We start from the raw sequence: 22,447 nt of genomic DNA on the forward strand, positions 1-22,447 counted from the left end.
CGCACTCAGATGGTTGTCACAATGAAAGCAAACATGCAATAATTGCAATATCGCGCTATATTCGGTAGCTCAATGCAAATGAGTGTTTTTTATCCCAGGTATTATGGGTGCTTTTATCGAAATTGTGTTATGCCTTGACGAGATAAAAAAAACCTTCGTCAGTATATCCTACACTAGGATTATTGATTCCATTCATGTAAACAATCGAGTTATCTTATGAGGAAATAGAGACTCTAGAATAGAGACCTTTTCTAATTATGATATAATTATGTTGTTTTACCTGTCGAGAATAACCTTTAAGCAAGGCGACTAACAATTTAACGAGTTTGATTATAATTGAATAAAGGATACGGCCATATTTGAGCGACCGACGGAGTGACGTAGACATGTATCGGATATGACCTGTTTTTTGTTGATGTCTTCTAAGAGAATATTCAGCAATAGATGATGAAGGTTAATCGCAATGTGTTTTCCGAAGGGTTGTATTTTTTAGTTTGGCCCAATATGGTCCATACCCTGACTTGTCCTTAATCAAGTTGTCCCTATAAAAGGTTTTAAAAAGTTTCATTTAGGGATGGAATACAGTGACCATGGGGTATTGTGACCAACAGCCACAGCACCTGGTTTTGCCGGGGTATCCCTAACTAATAATGGGGCGGATATGGAATTTAAGGATAATGACATAGTTCATTCGTCGGCTAGTTCCCCTAAAGGTTCTGATCCCATATCAGTGGCGTCACCATTACTAACATGCAACCCTGAAGGCTAGCCGCTCTGTCATCATGAGGAATCAGGTAAATCCGAACCAATTGTTCTTAGGATTATTTCTACATATCTCAGTTGTGTGTAGGTCTAGTTTGGTCGACAAGTTGTTTCCGTTTTAGTCAATACTACTACAGATGTGACTAGAAGTTACATATGAGTTAGAATTAAATAATTGGGTGGTTACGCTTCGTAGGGATGAACATGAGTTAGACCGGGTGGTCCTGGTTAATAAGGTAACTTAATATATCAAGGCGTTAGTACCTTGTTATAGCGTTGTCCCGGTAAAATGTGAAACTGGAAGGTCTGGGTAGTACTTAATGGAGCCCTTGAGCTCAACACCAGTGGGAATCAGGGCTGGTTTAAATGAAACATCTACCTTTTATTATATTGGCGAGTGACAATCGCACTGCTGTGTCTTATTTCGCTTCTAGGCGCCGGGATCAGATGTCCGACAGTATCGATGACAGCAAGGTCATCCATTCCCGCCTTCGAAGGATCAACGACCAGTCCATCACAGTCTGTCGCCTCAAGGTCTCGTCAATCAACATGTTTTGAATTGAACTTATTGCATTGGATTATGATCAACCAAGAAAAGGTCTGATTCCAATTGTCGTCTGCCATAGTTCTCCATTTGTTGTATGGCGTCACCAGAGACTTTGCTTCCGACGTCTGTAAATGTGGCTGACTTTTGTACATTTTTAATAAAAAGATCAGTTAGGAAACTAATTTATCTACCTTCTTTTGCTTAAATAAATACACAATTTTGCATTCAGTTTCGAATATATTGTGTTCACTGTTTGTAGAGATTTAATGGTACAGTTTGCGCAAATTGTTCGATTAACAGCATAACTGAGTGGATAACCACTATCTAAATTATCCGACAATAATTGAAGCGCGAACTTTACAGCCTTTCCGCTTGAAGATTAAGGATCAGTTTCACGATTTATTGGATACCTTTTATGACGAGTCGTGTGGCACTATTAAGTATTTCAGACCAATTAAGGACTGTCTGGATCACAGCTTTGACTGTGAAGGCGTGTCATTAGCGACACTCGATAAGGTCCTGGGGGAAATACTGATTTATTTTATTTATTATTATTCATATTGTCAAACTGGTTTCGCTTCATTTTCTACTTTACATTATATAATTAGTAATTTATGTTCTCTGAAAGCCATGAAGCGAAATTGGTAGGCAAATACAAGAGGAAAAGCCCATATGATGGCTTTTATACACATACACAGCATTTGTTTTCTTGAATTATATTTATTTTAAAGACGTTTATAAACGAGGAAGAAATTAAGTTTGCTAATTTACAATTGTTTAAATTGAATCGTGTTTGTGAAGATGAATGGCCGATGTAAGGCAAATTGTTTTGTACCATAATTATAATAAGGTTTTTGAGAAGGCACTAAACTTACCCTGAACAAGGTCACATATTTTGACAATATAATTTCGAATTTTGTTGTATTATAAATGAATTTATGCTTGTCCTTTAAATTGTATGTTTTGAGAAGTGTTCATTTGCCACCGCAGACATGAAGGTTTTGTTGTTCTTACAGGCAATAAGGATAACAAATATCATTGTTGAAGGCCGAGTGGTAAGTTTATTAGAGTCTGGATTAGGGGTAGGTTTCTAAGGTTTCGTCGATGGTTTAATAAAGTAATAACTCCAGAATGATAAAAACTGTTCAACTGTTTGACGTATTTAATGCTTTTCAGCTTTAAAGCTGTGCATCGGGAATAAGACTTACAAAAGTTGGGGTTTCCTCTCACGATGTATTGATTGAAACGGGAAGACATCATAATATACCCAGAACAGATATAAATTGTACTTATGGCAAAATGGATGTCATTTAAAATGAATATGATTTTATGTTATCAGATTATAGAAATACATTACGAATATTAGCAAAGTTATTTACTGTATATGTTAATCATAAACATAAAAGAAAGAGATAATTTCAACCATTGTTTACAAATATGTATGAAATTACTCATGTCTTTGCTTTTTATGACAATATCATATGATTAATGTTGACTATGATGTTGTAAACGTTTAATGCTTAATACATTCTAGATACTGTATAATTCTTGGTATTTTGTTTGCTTTTTCAGTCGATTGTTTCTTGCTCAGTTGCTTGTTAGTCGCAGTTACAGTTTTGTTTAATTCACTAATTATCTCGTCTACTGTTTAATATCGTAAGTATGATAATATATATGAACTCTCTTTTTATCAATCATTGTAATTGAATATGTTTTTTTTAAAATAAATAATCAACATGCATTCATATAAACACTTTAATTGACTTTCGCAAACTCTTGATGAATGATGGTGTATAATGACATTGTCGAACGCGGTGTGTGACATCAGTAGTATTTACTTAATATATTGTTCACAATTTGTTTATTTTTGTTGCATCAACAAAAACGACTTAACATTGCTTGAAATTATAGTGTCGTCGTATATATCCATTTAAGGGATGTTTAGTCCACTCAGGATAATTCTTGGTTTACATATACTCTTAGTAGTCTACAGACGCCAATTACTTCTCTCTTATGATGCCAACATACGAAAATAACTGACAATCTTATTAGCCAATTCTTGCGCATACCAAATAAACCCGCGTCATTTTCGTTTTTGTGTTGTCGTCAAGTGCGAACTTGGATATTTTCTTTCTGGTCCGCCCGAATCATTAGTTATATCCTAAGTATGTACTTTTGTGGGTATGTAAACAGTGGATTGCTTACTATCACTCGTAATGAACAGTTTCAATCATATAAGTCCATACCGTTGTTTTCAAACTGTGCATGCATTTTCAGATGTCGCATGTTCAGTATCACGATCATCAACAACAACCACTGCTACAACATTTTATTTAGCAAACAAGCTTGCCTACACATCTGTTTTAACTTATATGCATATCATTTATTTTACCATTTCATATATGTTATATATTGTTTTTTTCTTCCAGAATTTGCTGTGCTGCTTTCAGCTCCATTCGTTTCTTGAGCTTTTGCCATAAATGTTTATATATGTTTTATATTTCCTTATTCCCGACCTTCTCATCAATTCTATGACGATAACTGTTTAGACTCACAAGCAAAAAAACACAATTATAACATCATTAACAACACCAACGAGATAAAAAAATACACCAACGACAACAAAATTTATAACAATAAGAACGACGAGCTATCACCGAAAAGCAATCGCACGCCGCAATCATACTTGACACTTGTGAACGTGTACAATGATTTATAACTGTTACTACTTTAGGATGAGTTCGACAAAGGTCAGATTATGAAAGATATATTATTGAGCTCACTACCCTAACACGAAAAGACAGTTTAAAACGATAGTAAAAGGATCTTCTAATCACCACGGTGGGTATGTATACAAAGTAAGATAATGGGGAAGTTTGCTGTGTAAGTTAGGTCAGGAAAAGATGTAAAGTTGCTAACAAAGGCCTGTCTTTTCTTACTTATTGTGTTAACATTTGTACAAAATCTCAGCAAAATACTAGCAAGCATTTAAATTAAAATCGAAACTAGCTGTACATTTAATAGATTGTACTGTTTTTAGCTAGCTCAATGGTGAAGTCATATAAAGAATAGAAATCACTGTGTCCATTTTCTAGGTAGAAACAAGTACTAGTTTCCTATTTGAGAGGCCATAATAATAATGTATCCATCCAAAACCAATTTGGGTGTGAGGTGGCCAATCAAACCACTTGACTACTCTCTCCCTGCTGGAGAGCGAAACCACAACTTCTTAGTTTCGTGGCATTCTCCTGCAACAATACACCTAACCCCCGTCTCACAAATAGAATAGAACGTCATAAGCATCGGCAGCCAGGTATTTTGCGAAATACGAAATGGCAAAATGCTATAACGAGGGTGAGATAGTCTTATGGCATATTGGTATCGGCCATCCAAAGAGTTATGTGTTTGATTCACTACTACTCATGGACTAGTACTGGTTTCTATTTATGAAATAGGCTCGAGAGTAACGGTAATATTTCATGCAGTCAATCGAATAGTTTGCAAGCATACAACATAAATTATTTATTAATGCAGTGCAGCTCATTCACTGGACATCCGAGAATTTCGAACCTCATGGACATCCAATCTTTGTACGTGACTGGGTTGATTCTGACACAGAGAGCGGTCACCGGACTTGGCAACATCGATGTAACAACCGTATCCGGGTCTGTGTTTCCAGCGAATGTCTATGGATATAATTAAATAATGTATGACAATGCGTTTGTTTATTTTTCATTCAAGTAAAAAAGAGCAGATTTAGGAAGCGGTTACAATAAACGCAGGTAGATAAACTAATGTAAATAACTACTCTCGAACATCACACTACGATATGCCTTGGTTCGCATAATCTGTAATTGAGCGATACATGTGAACATGTATCTAGAGCTCACAAAAAGGAGGGTCAATTTAATCGACAGGTCCACAAATGGGCAGATTTACACAGTCTCCCACCAGTAAAGGAACAGGATTTAACCAAGCTTTCAATAAACTGGCTCACTTAGTTCCTGCAATTGATTATACAAAATTGAAATATACCTTAAGATTTAAGATGCGTCGAAATCTCATATTGACTGTTTGTGTGCAATGGCAACACATTTCCTCGTTCTTGAATATCTGTATACTTATTTGGACATGCATTTCAAGAGTTTAAGGTCGATAAGAATTGTAAAGTAAAAATATAATACACAGGAAACATGTTTATCATTGTGCTATGTTTGGAAACCCCAATGAAACAAACGTATGTTACTAGCATATTAGAATAAATGAATTATGAATATATATCAGTCAGAAAGACTTAAAAAAACTTAATCATCAACACTTATAATTTATTTATCCAATATTATTCAGACAGTCAAGCTTATTTCACTCGATGAACTCTTTGATAGCTCGAATAAGGTTTTAAGCTATTGTAATGTGAATGCTTTGTTATAAGCTGCTTGCCACACAGCTAAAGACGACGAAACCAAGGCTGTCATAAAATATTTGCATTCTTTAACCGAAAACACACTTAAATAAAGTGTGCATTTATTTATACACTTACCTTATAATACCCATACGTGTCAGTGACCGTATGAAAGTTAACGCAGTCACAGCTGTAGAGTACTCTGTACGAAGTCACATATTGATCATTGAGAACTTTTCCTTGTAAGGCCACCCCTGAAACCTGGTTTAGACAATTGAACTGCACCTGGTAAAATAATGAGTTAAGATATATTATACAGTATACGATATAATAAACATTATGCAATGCAGTCAAAACCCGTTGGCTTGATATCCAAGTGACCGGCAAAAATATTTCGAGCCTCGAAAATATAGAGCAAAGCGGGAAGGCTTACATAGAGTAAACTAAAATCAGTCCTTTACATCAAGTTCGAGCCATCGAGGAAATGGAGCCAAGCAATATCGAACGAACAGGTTTCGACTGTATATAATTGTTCATAAGTACGTTCCTAGGAGCGTTCACCTAATTGAAATTGGGCAGATGTGTTTCAACTGCCGGATACACGATTGCTAATGCCTTCGTCGGATATCCACGCCTTACAAGTTTCGTTTAATCTCCATACACATCACACGTGGAATATTCCGGTCACTTCAATGGTCATCTTATGACGAATGATATCGCCCGGTTTTTAACATCTCAAGTCCCGGAAGCAGACCATCTACCGTAAAGTTCTCGGGTGGCAGTCATAGATGGGCAGCATCAGTATTCAATGTTTGATTCTAGTACATGTACTTTTTTAAAGTTTACACTAAAGTTATATTCTTTTGTAAATGCAGTAAGAGCTTTTTTAGAACGTCAGAGTTATAAGCACTAGTTGAAATTGCTTATTCTAGTTAAGAATATCTTACGTACAACAATACATTCAGATAATATAAATACAGGTTCCAGGGTCTAGTTAATACCCTAGAATTCGTCATACACCATGAGTGGTATCCAAAATGCATCTATGTCAATTTAATTGTCAAACATCGGACTTAATGATAAACAATGAGTTGTATACATTATGTAATTATGTCAATCTAATGGTGATATATCGGACTTAGCCATAAACGACGAGTGGTTTTCCTTATGCAACTATGTCAATCTAATGGTCATATATTGGACTTAGCTATAAACCATGAGTGGTATTCATTATACAACTATAAAAATGTAATGGTCGTATATTGGACTTAACTATAAACCATGAGTGGTATTCGTTATTCAATTATGTCAATTGTATGGTCATACATCGGACTAAGTCATAAACCATGAGTGGTTTTCATTATGCAACTATATAATTATAATGGTCGTATATCAAATTAAGCTATGAACCATGAGTGACATTCACTATGCAACTAAACGACGATGCCATACACGACGAGAGGTTTTCCTTATGCAACTATGTCAATATAACGGTCTTATATCGAACTTTTTCTAAAACCATGCGTGATATTTATTATGCAACTATGTCAATCAAATTGTCATACACCGGACCTAAACATTAGCCATGAGTGGCATTCATAATGCAACTAGTATGTCAATCTAATGGTCATAAATTGCACCAATACACCATGGGTGGTTTTCATTATGCAACTATGTAAATCTAATGGTCGTATACCAAACTGAGCTATGAACCATGAGTGCCATTCACTATGGAATGTTGTCAATGTAATGGTCGTACATCGGACTTAGCCATACACCATGAGTGGTATCCATTTTGTAATTATATCAATCTAATGGTCGTATATCGAACTAAGCTATAAGCCATGAGCGGTATCCATTATGTAACTATGTCAATGTTATGATCAATCATCGGACTTAGCTATAAACCACGAGTGTTATTTCCTATTCAACAGAGTCAATCTTATGGTCATAAATTGGACTAAGACATAAACCATGGGTGGTTTTCATTATGCAACTGTGTAAATCTAATGGTCGTATATCAAACTAAGCTATGAACAATGAGTGGCTCACACAATGCAACTTTGTCAATCTAATGGTCAATCATCGGATTTAGCCATAAACCACGACTGGTATTCATTATGCAACTATGTCAATCTAATGGTCAATCATTGGACTTAGCCATAACCACGAGTGGTTTTCATTTGCAACTATGTCAATCAAATGGTCATACATCAGACTTATCTATAAGCCACGAGTGATATTTGTTATGTAATTATGTCAATCTAATGGTCATACTTCGAACTAAACCATAAATCACGAGTGTTATTCATTATGCAACTCTGTTAATCTAGTAGTCATACATCGGACTAAGCCATAAACCATGAATGGTATTCATTATAATTTTATGTAAATTTAGTAGTCATTGTCGAACTAAGCCATAATCCAGGAGTAGAAACTCATCATGTATTATGTCAATCTGTATAGTTCCGTTATTTATGTCACGCAATCCGATTGGCTTCATCTTTCTTTGATCCAATTTCACACCAATATTGAATACCATCCTATGATGACAAGCTAAGCCAATAACAAAATCTTTGTAATATATGCAATCATAGGCTCATAGACTCGATTGGGAATATGAATTTGAAAATTGGTAGAGCGAGATAAAATCTTTATATATTTTCCCTAGAAAAAGGTCATCGTAGGTTCTGGGAGCGCTTCAAACATTTTTAACCTTGATCAAGTACACCTATTGAGGTACGTTGATGGTGAAGCATGGGTCAGTGATAAGATTACTGACTGGATGTTTATACAATTAAATTGTTGTTTCAGTGAAAGTTCGCAATCTATTTTTACGAACAAACACGAACATTTAAATCATTTTTTGGTAATCTATATTTGAACTATATTCACTGTGAAGGGGCAAAAACAATCACGTGACCACAAATGCGAACGACCACAGAGGATTGAGACAACAAAACGTATGTTTTTGACGTTTTCTTTATTATCTTGAATTAAAACAAGACCTAGCCCATGGTATGGCACATAATTTTCGATTTCATGTGGTATACTGTCTGATATTCTTGGTGTCGTAGTTTTTGAGAACATTCAATAACAAATTTGGAATCGAGGATGCAGACGACCACATATTTTGTATATCTTGCAAAAACAATGATAAAAACGGCAAGTTTCACCTGGTTCTTTACGAAAAACACTTATTAAAGCAAATATATACCATTAAGAGTACCTTTGCAAGGGGTATTGATGTTTTTGAAGGCAATATTAAAATATCAAATTATGCGAACGACCACACTCGAAAATTTTAGGCGAACGACCACACTTTTTAAATTAAATTTGAAGGGGATGAGAATAAAGCCTTCGTGATCTCAATGTTTTTTCTATTCGCAGAACATTTGTATTCGCACAGGACGCACACACGTGTATAATCTTCTCGACAAATCCAACATGTCAACACCAGAATGTGACCGAGATTGTGCGGCATGCGTTTCGAGGCATTCGACCATTGTAAAGGAGATTATTGTCAAGTAAGATGCTGATAGAAGTCACTTTATGGTGTGTGTTTAAGATAAAAAGAAGTACTAGGGCAATTTTCGGATGCCAAGATTTAACGTACATTTGATAGGGCTAAAACCCACCCAAATCCCATGACACCCATATCTCTAAGTATGTCAATCGTTAAACTTGTTAAAAAAAATTGTATTGTAAGATGAAGAAACATACATTTAATTTATCTCATCCGCACAATTTCAGGGACCGTATGTTCGATATACGTTCTACGAAAAGGAAGAAGAGTGATACAGTATGTTTGAATCAAAATTCATTTAGTGAAGATTAATAAAATAAAACTGATATTTGATAACGTTCATAGTCTTTATTTTAAAAATACAAACGGATCACAGTAAAAACAGAGTTTAAATCACATCAATATAAAACAAAAAATGTCCAAATTTGTTTGTGAAACAATCGCATTTATAAGATTGATATAGCATGTAATACTGATCAGGCTATTTACATGTAAAACTTAAACATACAAATGTAATCACAGAGCAAATCACAAAAAGTGAAATGAATCACCTACAATTATCGTTTATGCTAACCTATCGACTCAAAATAAAACAAGAATTTACTAATAAAATTCTGAAAAAATATCACAAAAATGAAACTAATCACAGTGCAATGATCTTTTATAATAAGAGCTGTCAAAGAGACAGGGCGCTTTACTGTTCCGTCGCTTTTAAGTTTAGATTAGTTATGGTATATATGCAAAACCATAACCAGGATATTTTAGTCGAATAATAAAGGGCCATAATTTACATTTTATGCAAAATGGAGCTATCTTACTTGATTAATTAATTCTGTTGGATAGTTGGAAGCTCCTGTCTGAAGTTTCAATGCAATACATGTATTTGCTGAGATAATGACTTAAAGGTGCTTACATGCAAAACCTTAACAAAGTTTAACGCTAGGGTGAGTAGGATAGCTCTCGTTAGTCTTCGAATAGTCGAGCTAAAATCCCATCGCCTCAAACAAAAGCAAGAATTTACTAAAACAGTTCTGAAAATGCCTTCCTGGTAAAGAACATACAGCGATTACTTTTCAAAAACAAAATACTGTTAGAAAATACAATCAGTTTTCTAATAATATATGTGCTGTTTCGTGCTGCCGCAGTGTTGAAATGTTCGAAAGGACCTTGCCACTTTGATTGCAAAACAGTTAGAACTTACAAGTTTAATTTCACTGATAAATCTTGATTTTTTTATTGAAACATACATAAACTAATTACTTACCTCGATGAATTTCGATCATTTACCATACTTTCTAATTATCGACAGAATATCTATTACAACGAATGCACAGGTTTACCTGTATGTACTGATTTGTGTCAGCGTACCCCGCACTCCATGCCCCCTCATGCCAATCAGACGCTACGCTATAGAGTCTGGCACCTCTTGTATCACATCCATCACTATATACAGACGAAGCGGTTATCTGCCGTGCTCCGTTCAAAAGGTAATATGTACTATAACAGTACCCTGTTTAAACAAAGTAGGTGATTCAGTGAACTGTACGTGGTCTAAACCTTGACAAATTCAGTATGCCTTATATTTAATTTAATATTCACTAATTATGAATAAAAGTGACAATGCTAAACCATTTTCTACATTTCATAATAGAAATTTATTTTACTTTTCTGTTCAACCTGGTGTGGCCGATCAATGTTATGCATTCCTGCAGTCTCAAACACAGGCAAACAAAACAGAATTATTGCAAAAGAAATTCCTTCTCAGTTGACAAACAGACGCTTGAAATATATAGGGAATGTCACTTAAATGTCACAAAAATGTCAGGCTATTGTCAGTCGGAAACTAGAGATCGTCACACAAGCATCTTCGCCCCTTAAGTGTTTAAGTCAGGGTATTGCGATATCGATGGTCATTTTTATTTCAAAACCATGCTCCACAATTTAGTAGAAACTATTCAATAAAACTTGGTAAACATGTTGCCAGACACAATATGCTCATCTTTTGGCAAGTCTCATTATTCAGGCTTTAATGAATGTTGATTTATGCCCCATGGTTTGACTACGAACAGTTGATGAGGGTTGGCTCCGTTGCATTCTTTTGTGTTCACGGCTTTATGGTTATTTTTTCGTACACCATCGTACTTTTCTAACATACATGCTATATTTTCCATGCCTATCTAATATTGTATTATGTAACATGCGTCATATATCCATTTCATGGGCAATCTATGATCATCTCCGACTCGGGGAACAAGTAAAACACGAAGATTCACATCAAGTGCTTTAAGACCTTTACAAATAAATATATATAAGTGTGTGTTTGTATGTGTGCGTGTGTCCGATCCGTGTGCATGTGATTGAGCTTTCGAAATGCCATATATCTGCGTGATAACCTACAACATATATTTACTTACCACCATCTGGTATGATCACGACCTTTGTTGTCTCAGTATTATGGTTGAGGTCTGAATAGGTGTCAAAACTATAGAAACATGTTTTGGACACTTTGTCATATCCGCAAATCCTGCTTCTGCATTTCCGTGTAGCCAAGTGGCACATGGTTTGGCATTGTATAAGCGAAACACCCAAACTACTTGAAGTCGATGTTGTGACACTCTTCCCTGCATAAACCATTGCTCGAATGTTTGTGTTTGCCTTAATTGTTGTTCCTATGAGAAGAAACACAAATAACACCGCAACTTTTAAAGACATATGTATACTATTAATCTAAGAACGTCAGAGTGAAGTAGACTAATGTGGAAATTTTCGATTATAAATCCATATCCATCGTGTTTAAGTTAGTGAAATGAAATCAAATGAAATTAGCATAACGTTTATATAAGAGTTCTCCTTTGCCGGTCTTAAGAAAGAATAGAAGGCGTACCCGACCGCTGCATTCGTCCAATAATGAATAGAAATAATGAAAACCCTTTTATTGTCATTGGCCCCCTGAAAAATTCAAACAGGATGAGATATATAACTCGATTTCAACTCCGCCCTAAACAACGATTCTAAACCAATAATGTTTCGGAGAAAAACCAATAACTTCAAACTGCCGGATGCTCTAAACTACAGTGAGCGTGCATGATTGACAGAATAAAAACAGCAAATGTCAACTTGTCACAGTGAATGTTCAAGTTTGGACGGTAAAACCAGGTCTCTTCGTGTTGCAAGTTTAAGTTTAGGCGGTGTAACCAGGTCTCATCACTGTGCATGTTCTAGGTTGGGCGGAATGTCCAGATCTCGTCCTGATGCATGTTCTAGAATGGGCGGTATAACCAGATCCCGTCACGATTCATGTTCTTGTTTGGGTGGTATAACCAGGTCTCGTCACGGTGCATTTTCTTGTTTGGGCGGTATAACCAAGTCTCGTGCCGGTGCATGTTCTAGTTTGGGCAATATAACCAGGTCTCGTCACAGTGCATGTTCTAGTTTGAGCAGTATAACCAGGTCTTGTCACGGTGCATGTTCTTGTTTGGGCAATTAAACCAGGTTTGGTCACGGTATAACAAGATCTTGTCCCAGTGCATTTTCTAGTTTGGGCAATTAAACTAGGTTTGGTCACGGTATAACAAGATCTTGTCCCGGTGCATGCTCTAGTTTGAGCGGTATAACAAGGTCTAGTCCCGGTGCATGTTATACTATTGCCGGTATAATGTCATCTCGTCACGGCACATGTTCTAGTTTGGGCGGTATAACCAGGTCTCGTCACGGTATAATTAGGTCTCGTCACAGTGCATGTTCTAGTTTGGGCGGTATAACCAGGTATCGTCTCGGTGCATATAATAATATGGACGATATAATGTCATCTCGCCACGGCGCATGTTCTAGTTTGTGCTGTATAACCAGGTCTCGTCACAGTTCATGATATATTATGGACGGTACAATGTTTTATCATCATGGCACTTGTTCAAGTTTGTGCGGTATGAACTGGTATCGTCACGGTGCGCGTTCTAGTTTAGGCGTTCCAACAAGGTCTCGTCACGGTGCTTGTTTTAGTGTAGGCGGTTTAACCAGGACTCGTCGCGGTGCATGTTCTAGTGTGTGTGGTAAAATCAGGGCTCGTCATGATGCATGTTCTAGTTATGGTGATATAACCAGGTCTCATCACGGTGCATGTTTTAGTTTTGGCAGTTAAACAAGGTCTCGTACCGGTGCATGTTATAGTTCGGGCGATATAATCAGGTCTCGTCACGATGCATGTTCTAGTTCGGACTGTATAACCAGGTCTCGTCACGGTGCATGTTGTAGTTATGGTGGTTAAACCTGGTTTCGTCCCGGTGCATTTTCTAGTGTTGGTGGTATGACCAGGTCTTGTCACAGTGCATGTTCTAGTGTAGGCGGTATAACCAGGTCTCATTACATTGAATGTTCTAGTTCGGGTGGTATAAACAGGTATCGTCACGGTGCATGTTTTAGTTTAGGCGGTATAACCAGGTCTTGTCGCGGTGCATGTTCTAGTTTGGGCGGTCAAGTCAGGTCTTGTAACGATTCATGTTCTTGTTCGGGAGGTATTACAAGGTCTCGTCACGGTGCATTGTTTAGGATTGGCGGTTAAACCAGGTCTCGTCGCGGTGCATGTTCTAGTGTGGGCGGTACAACCAGGTCTCGTCGCGATGCATGTTCTATTGTAGGCGGTATTGTAAGGTCTTGCCAATATTCATGATCTCGTTTGGGTGGTATAACCAGGACTCTTCACGTTGAATGGTTTAGGATTGGCGGTAAACCAGGTCTCGTCGCGGTGCATGTTCTAGTGTGGGCGGTATAATCAGGTCTCGTCACGATGCGTGTTCTAGTTCGGGCGGTATAACCAGGTCTCGTCACATTGCATGTTTGAGTTTTAGCCGTTAAACCAGGTCTCGTCCCGGTGTATGTTCTAGTTCGGGCGGTATAACCAGGTTTCGTCACGGTGTTCGTAAGTTCTAGGTTGGGCGGTATAACCAGGTTTCGTCACGGTGTTCGTATGTTCTACGTTGGGTGGTATAACCTGGTTTCGTCACAGTGCATGTTCTAGATCGCGCGGTATAATTAGGTCTCGTCACGGTGCATATTCTAGTTTAGGCGTTTCAAACAGGTTTCGTCACGGTGTTCGGATGTTCTAGTTCGGGCGGTATAACCAGGTTTCGTCAGACTGCATGTTCTAGCTCGTGCGGTATAACCAGGTCTCGTCACGGTGCATATTCTAGTTTAGGCGGTATAACCGGTCTCGTCGCGATGCATGTTCTAGTGTAGGTGGTATTGTAAGGTCTTGTCAAGACTCATGATCTAGTTCGGGCGGTATTACCAGGTCTCGTCAAGGTGCATGGTTTAGGATTGGCGGTAAACCAGGTCTCGTCGCGGTGCATGTTATAGTGTGGGCGGTATAATCAGCTCTCGTCACGATGCGTGTTCTAGTTCGGGCGGTATAACCAGGTTTCGTCACCTGGTTCGTATGTTCTAAAGTGGGGGTATAAACAGGTTTCGTCACAGTGCATGTTCTAGTTTAGGCGTTTCAAACAGGTCTCGTCACGGTGCGTGTTTTAGTTAAGGCGGTGTAACAAGGTCTCATCACGATTCATGTTCTATTTCCGGCGGTATAACCAGTTCTCGTCACGGTGCATGTTATAGTTTTTGCGGTATAACTAGCTCTCGTCGCGGTGCATGTTCTAGTGTAGGTGGTATTATCAGGTCTCGGCGCGATGAATGTTCTAGTGTGGGCGGTATTATTAGGGCTCGTCACGATTAATTTTCTAGTTCGCGGTATAACCATGTATCATTTCGGCCTGATCTTAAAATTTCGGCCTTCTTTATATCATTTAAAATAGTGTCTCAGGATAATTCTGAAATATGACCAGACAGACTGGAGTATATATATATATATGCAGTTATAAACATTCAGAAACGTTGGCCCCATTTGTAAAAGTTCGCATTCATGCCACTACTTTTCCATGTTCCTTATTGTTTCGCAAAGTTACTTCTGTCACGTTGCCTCTAAATAATACATATGTTTAGACTACATGCAAACTGGAACCTTTTGTTGAAATGATAAAATCAAAGGTACAAAGCTTCGGTAAGTTGGTACATTTTCAAATCCTAAAAGCCTCTATTAGCGAGTACTAATTGATATATGAATATTTAATTCATTGTAAAAACTGTAGTGTGGCTGCAAACAAGCAAATTGTCACTTAATTCAAGTACTTAATAATTTATGCTTTTTTTATACATGCAGTTATTGCGCTAGAGTAGTGAATCGTAAATCCTATATTTCGAGCATCAACGTTCGTACTTTTAATGCAACGAATCTGTTGTTCAAAACTTGTCACTAAAAATAATCTATGTGCTTTTTTTTGCTGTACTTACCGATTAATTACCGATTTTTTTATCCATTATCCAGAAAACCGGACTTCGAAATATTTGTTAAGTTAATAAAAAAATACACAGGCCCATATTTCTCGAAACTTCTTTAGTCAGTTATAACAGGATTAAGCTAAGCTCGCTATTTTTGTTTTTTCTATAATTTGCGTTATGTTTACTTCGTTAAGAGTGTTTATACTTTAGCGCGGTAGAATAATGATATGTCATGTGTTTTCGGTTCGGATAGAAACATACGACACGAGGTCAAATGCAAACATTATATTACTTTTTGTTGTGAAAAAGTATGTCATAGAAAAACGCATTTTTGAACATTTCAACAAAAAGCGTTAGCGATGATGTTTACTGACGTCATGACCAAAAATAAAGTTTATTCATTGCACGTGTCAATATAACGTCATTAAAGGGTTTGATTTGAAGGTTGAAGGTCTGATATTTTAAAGTTAATGTTTATGGAAATCGTATGTTGAAATATCTATGTATGCGTACTTTAAGTGTATAATAAAATGAATAAAACGTAATGCTCTCATCGCTCGACTCATCGAGCATTAGGGCGCCATATAAAGCTTTCCAGCACGGTTAAATTCACCGGAAATGCCTATACGGTGTGCTAGAATAGGTTGAATTATAATTTACAACTACTTAGTATAAACACGTGACATAAAACGAACATCTTTAATCAGCCTTCAAATGAATCCATCCGTTATATATCGGCTGTATTTCTTACCTATAGAACGTGGACGATATATTACGGGTTACTTTATTTTAGGCAGTTTCTACTTTATTGTGTTAATATATGTGAGTAGCGGTTGCTCGGTACCCATACCCGAATCTTGATCTATGAGCAGACTCCTGCGTACCTATTCTCAGAATCCATGCTTTATAAGAGGACCCCGGCGTACCTAATAGTAGAGTCCATCCTCTATTAGTGTTTTCGGGTGTAACTTACCGTAGCATCCATGCTCTATTAGTAGATTCCGGGGTACCTATACTTAGGATCATGCTATATAAGGACACTCCGGCGTACGTTACCTTAGCATCCATGATCCGTAATACCTCTATTTTTGAGGTAGCATATGTGTAGTTCAGTTTCGTTGATAGAGGTTTCCGAAAACTTGCATATGTGTAGGTATATAGCTTGTTTCTGTAGCTTTTCGCATAAATATTCACAAATAAGTATGTTTTATATACTCTCTTATGGTTTAAACAGTTGAATAAAGTGTTTATATTGATATTTGATTGGTTCAAACAAATATTAATTTGAATTTTTATTCCGTTCTGACGTCAAAATTCAAAAATCAATTTCAGAAACGGCGTCATTTATGAAATGACGTTTTTCGCATACCAATAGAGCGCCACTCGTTCAATAATATTTCCTTGATTAAATTTAACATTAAGTTTAAAGCAGATATCAAATATTGAGCTAAAGAGTTGGTAAGATGCCTTAATAGCGGTATCAGAGAGCAATCTTATTTGAGAGTCAGATTCCTTAATGGCGGTATCAGAGAGCAATCTTATTTGAGAGTCAGATTCCTTAATGGCAGTATCAGAGAGCACGCTTATCTTTGAGTCAAATTCAGATTATGATGGTATGTTTGTTTGTCACATTCCAAAATGTGGGTCAAATTCCTTCATGGATATATATTTTTGTGGGTCGGATTTCTAAATGGCGGTATCAGACAACTAGGAAATGTGTAGTTACTTGCATATGTGTAGGTCAGATAGGGGTATCCAATAACCAGCTTATATGGGGGTCAAATTCCTTTATATCGGTAATATTGAACTGGCTTATCTAAGGGTCCGATTCCTAAATGGAAGTATTACCAACCAGCGTATATGTGGGTCAGTTTTCTAAATGGAGATATAAAAGAACTAGCTAAATAGTGGGTAAGATTCCTAAATGGGTGTAATGTTCTCCTTAATGAAGGTATCAAGAACATGCTGATGTGTGGGTCAGATTTCTCAATGGAGGTATCAGAAACTAGCAACTTTTATCAATTTCTTAACTGAGGTATGTTTGATTGTCAAATTATTATTGAAAGTATATTTGCATTTCGAAATCTTAAATCGATGTATATTTCTGGGTCGATTTTTTAAGGGAAGTATACGTCAGTTTCACATTTTGAATGAAAATATATTCGACTGTCGAATTCATATAATGAGGTTTATTTGAGTATCGAATTCGCAATGGAGGTAAATTTGAATGTCGAATTCTTAAATGGTGGAATATTTGTGGGTCGAATTACTTGAGAGGTATTTGTTGGTCAGATTCTTTAATAGATTTATGTTTATTGGTCAGATTCCTTTCTTATAGTATATTTGTGGCTCTGATTCCCTTATTGAGGTATATTTGTGGGTCAGATCCCGTCATGGAGGTATATTAATTATGGGGGTAAGGTTCCTTAATTTATTTTTTGTGGGTTATATACCTTAATGAAGGTATAACTGTGAATCAGATTCCTCAATGCAGGTATGTTTGTAGGTCAAACCCCTTAATGGAGGTAAAAATTATGTGTGTCAGATTCAGTAATGAAGGTCATTTTGTGGGTTAGATTCCTAAATGGAGGTTTATTCGTTGGTCCTTTTTGGAAAAAAAATGTATGTCATATCCCTTAATATTCGTGGGTCAGATTCCGTAATGGGCGTATTTTTATTATTTTTTATGGGGGATTAGGGGTCAGATTCTTTATACATCAGTTGTGGAGGATTATATTTGTGTCATAATGGCGGTATTTTTATGGGTTATATTCCGTAAAGGATGTATATTTGTGTGTCAGATTCCTTATTGGGGTCTGTTTGTGGGTTAGATTCCCTCATGGGGGTATATTTGTGGGTCAGATTCCTTCATGGAGGTATCTTTTGGTTGGAATTCTTAATCAAGTTTTTTTTATATTTTATCTATATTTGGAGAAATAGCTCAATTGTGGGTAAGATTGGTCGATTGTGCCTGCCGTCCTTTCGATAGATAGTGACCAAGGTCATACAAATATAAAATGAGGTCGTTAAGAAAGATAGCGACCGAGTTCATTGGATGCATACAATTTGAATCACATTATTTTAGAAGAGAGAACAGTAACCAGTTTTAGTCAATTGCAGATTATCAATACAAACCTTTTTAAAAGTTAAATTCGTTTCAATGAAACCAATTATTTTTACAAGTTTGCTATTATCATTTGTACCGAAATGTCAGTGAAACATACACTCACTGGTGTCTGCAATTGTAAAGTTTCACTTTCATACCATTGCTTGAAATAATGTTCCTTCTCAATAATGCATATTTTGTGATTAAAGGCAAAGTGGATCCTTTTGTTGTAGGACCTTACACTCCAATTGTGAAGATAACAATAAAAAAATATTCTTTAGCGACGGCATAACATTTTGAATGTAAACATATAATGTATGCGTTCACACTCCATAGACTTTGACCGCAAATGCGAATATAGACTACGTCTGTACAAATCAGCACGAAATTAGTCTCTTTAGATCAGATGAACTGAACCGGATATTTAAACGTGATTTCCTTCGTTATCTCTCGAGAACATCGTCATTAATATGAAAATCATAACATTTAAAATAAATTAATTTCAGTGTGGAGAAAGAATTTAGTCACGCGACACACAAAAGGCAACGTTCACATAAGAAAGGGCATAGAGGCACAACAACTAAGTTATTACCATATTTCTATGAACTGGTGTAGTCGGTTGGCTTGGTTTAGAAGGTAACAACGAGTTAAACACGTAGAAATATGCAAATAACTTATCTGATTTGTGATCTTTAGCCTTACTTTCTGTCTGTACGTTACCGTTTCCGTGTCACGTGAAAAAAATGCCCACACTGAATTTACAGGCTGATTTAATGACATATAAAATGGATAACAGCTATAAATCTGGCCTAGTACCTACATCTGTATCTGATCTCCATGTCGGCAAAATAGACGACTGCTTAAAACCTGGCATAACACCTACATCTGTATCTGGTCTCCATCAGTAATATGCATGTCTGCTATAAACCTGCCTTAACACCTACACTTGTATCTGTTCTCCATGTCAGTAATATGCATGACTGCTATAAACCTGCCTTAACACATACACCTGTATCTGATCTCCATGTCAGTAATCTGCATGACTGCTATAAATTTGGCATAACACCGACATTTGTATCTGGTCTCTATGTCAGTAACATGCATGACTGCTTATGACAAGGCTTAACACCTACACCTGTATCTATTCTCCATATCGGCAATATGGATGACTGCTATAAATATGACCTAAACCTACACCTGTATCTGATCTCTTTGACAGTTATATGCATGACTGCTATAAATTTGGCCTAACACCTACACTTGTATCTGATCTCCATGTCGGCAATATGGATGACTGCTATAAATCTGGCCTAACATCTACATCTTTATCTGATCTCCATGTCAGTAACTTGCATGACTGCTATGAACCTGGCCTAACACCTACATCTGTATCAGGTCTCCATGTCGGCAATATACATGTCTGCTGTAAATCTAGCCTAACACCTACACCTGTATCTGATCTTCATGTCGGCAAAATGCATGGCTGCTATAAATCTGGCTTAACAAATACACTTGTATCTGATCTCCATATCTTTTACATGCGATGAAGTTATACACCGGGCTTTTTCCCTTCACATGTAGTTTTAACCCATGCCAGTAATATCCATGGATGCTTGATGCTTGGCAACACCTGGTATTGATGGCAGTAATGTCCATGCACGTTTTACACGTGGTTAAACCATACACTTGTACCTGGTCCCCGTGCCAGTAATGTGCATGGATGTTAGCATGCATAAACCCCTACATATTTTTCTGACCTTCATGTAAATTAAATGTTGTATAAATGAAGCTAATCTATTTGTAAAGGTACCCAAGGTACGATAATGTAAAATATTGTTGCCAGAATCATTTTTCTTTACAATTATAAAAGCAATTATGTTGTCTATATAGGCTAAGTTAACCTTAATGGCCTGTTGTTGACGCAATAGTGCGGTATTGTGTCAGAGTGGAAACCAGAGTACCCGGAGAGCATCCACCAGTCTGGTTTTGTTTGATGAGTATGTAATTAAACACAACTCACACGCGCCAATGCTTGAAGTCTAATTCAAGTTTATGCAACACATTAAACTTATTTTAATATAATGATGATTTCCTTTAAATACAGGCGAATAGATAAACGTTTGACTTTCAGGTATTTATGAAGAGAGAAAAAACTCCATTATAAAGGTTTTTAATTTCTCAAGAAACCATGAGACCGTTATAAAAGGATTGTGTTACATTTTACTTTTCGAGAGTCGAGGTAAGACTAAAGGAAATTATTTTTAAGATAATCACATTAAGCAATATTTCGTTTGGTTAAATCAAGCTAATATAAAGAGTTCGCCTTAGCTAAATATAATGATACTAAAGGGTAATCATTATAAATCCAGACGATTGGGTAAACTAACCACTTGCCAGTTATATTGTCAAGAGAAATAACAACATGATTGCAATGCCTTAATTTCAGACGTAATCTTAAGTCCCTTATATTTATTAAAAGGATTATTTAATATTCAGAGATTGTTGATACTTTTTAAACGAGTATTTTTTTATTCATCACAATTTTTGTGTGTTTTGTTTTGTTTAATCCTTTAAGAGGTTTTTGATACCTCTAATGGAAGTGTTTTCTTAAATAATCACAACAATCTTTATCTTTTTTTGTGGAAAATTCAAGTTTGTGTAAAACCTTCGGCTATTTGAAATATAATGATATTTATACCTCGGTCACATTTGTCATGGTGGTCTGAAATATCAACGGCCTTAAGAATCTAAACGGCCGCCCTAGCATTCCTATGGTAACATACTGTAACAACCACAAATGCACGGCGTATTTTTAATTTGTGGGGACAGAAGACATGTGGCTGCCGTACGGCAATTGAAGTGCTGCCAAACAGTCGCTTTCGGGCATCCTTGCAGCGGCCGTTGAACTTTGACAAATACCAAAGCCTACGCAAGGTAGCCACAAGGCGATCGCAAGGCATCCGTAGGGAAGACCATACAGCGACCTTGCGACCTTGCAACCGCTCTACGGTATGGCTTATTTGATCCATGCAATAATTATACGACGACTCTGACTGATGTATTAAGCGTTATTGTTTCAAATCAAGACAATTCGGATTTTTTTTTTGACTTGCCATTTATATTTGTAAAGAGAAATAACTCCATGATGGCCATGCCCGTATTTTTCAAATAAGCTTAATTCCCTTATGACATATTATATAAAGAGATTGTTGGTACTTTTAAGAAAGATCATCACAATAACTTTGTTTTCGTTAAATCAAGGTCAATGTCAAACATTTGGTTAATTGAAATATTAAGATATTTAAGCATGTTTTGTTTTTTTTAAATCTTACGATCTAAATAAATTAAATAGCCATTTATGCACATACATTTTATAAAAATAACTGCATGGTACCCAGGACATCTTAAAGGAATACATTTTTGAAATAATCCCAATAACGCGTTTTCGATTTGTGAAAACAAGTTTATGTAAACACTTTGACTAGGAATTTAAGATTCTTAAGCGTGATTTTATAATCCAGACGAGCGGATAGCCATGCGCCAGTTCAAGTGATCGTCACTGTCGATTTTGAAATAATATAATGATCAAAGTTAAATGCCTAGACCAGCTTAAAGACAATATCTGAACACCTCTTTTCTTCGTCCCTCCTCGTGTATGATCATGGGGGCCTCGGCACTTGATCTACGGCATGAACTCGAGTTCGTCAATGGCTAAAAACAGTTTGGTTTATACTAAAAACGATTGCAGGATATTGTCGATTGTCTGATTTAATAAGT

The 22,447-nt window shown here is 36.5% G+C and overlaps 1 protein-coding gene across 1 annotated transcript; it reads right to left on the reverse strand.

Annotated features, from left to right (window-relative positions):
- Window positions 1-4,805: 4,805 nt before the first annotated feature.
- LOC128244346 (adipocyte enhancer-binding protein 1-like) lies at window positions 4,806-11,796 on the reverse strand. Its single transcript, XM_052962361.1, has 4 exons — window positions 11,652-11,796; window positions 10,578-10,747; window positions 5,850-5,996; window positions 4,806-4,995 (listed from the first exon to the last, which is right to left on the reverse strand). The coding sequence occupies exons 1-4, from the start codon at window positions 11,794-11,796 to the stop codon at window positions 4,828-4,830; spliced, it is 630 nt and encodes a 209-aa protein (XP_052818321.1). The 3' UTR covers window positions 4,806-4,827.
- Between the last annotated feature and the right edge of the window lie 10,651 nt (window positions 11,797-22,447).

This window comes from Mya arenaria, chromosome 8, assembly GCF_026914265.1.
Source record: "Mya arenaria isolate MELC-2E11 chromosome 8, ASM2691426v1".
Classification (NCBI taxonomy): Eukaryota; Metazoa; Mollusca; class Bivalvia; order Myida; family Myidae; genus Mya; species Mya arenaria.

Bases quoted from the DNA above. Each gene is read 5' to 3' on its own strand.
- LOC128244346 (XM_052962361.1), bottom strand. From the start codon at position 11,796: ATGTGCCACTTGGCTACACGGAAATGCAGAAGCAGGATTTGCGGATAT. The intron at 10,748-11,651 runs GTAAGTAAATAT...TTGTTTAAACAG, and splicing joins CGTGATCATACCAGATGGTG to GGTACTGTTATAGTACATAT. The intron at 5,997-10,577 runs GTAAACCTGTGC...TTATTTTACCAG, and splicing joins ACACAAATCAGTACATACAG to GTGCAGTTCAATTGTCTAAA.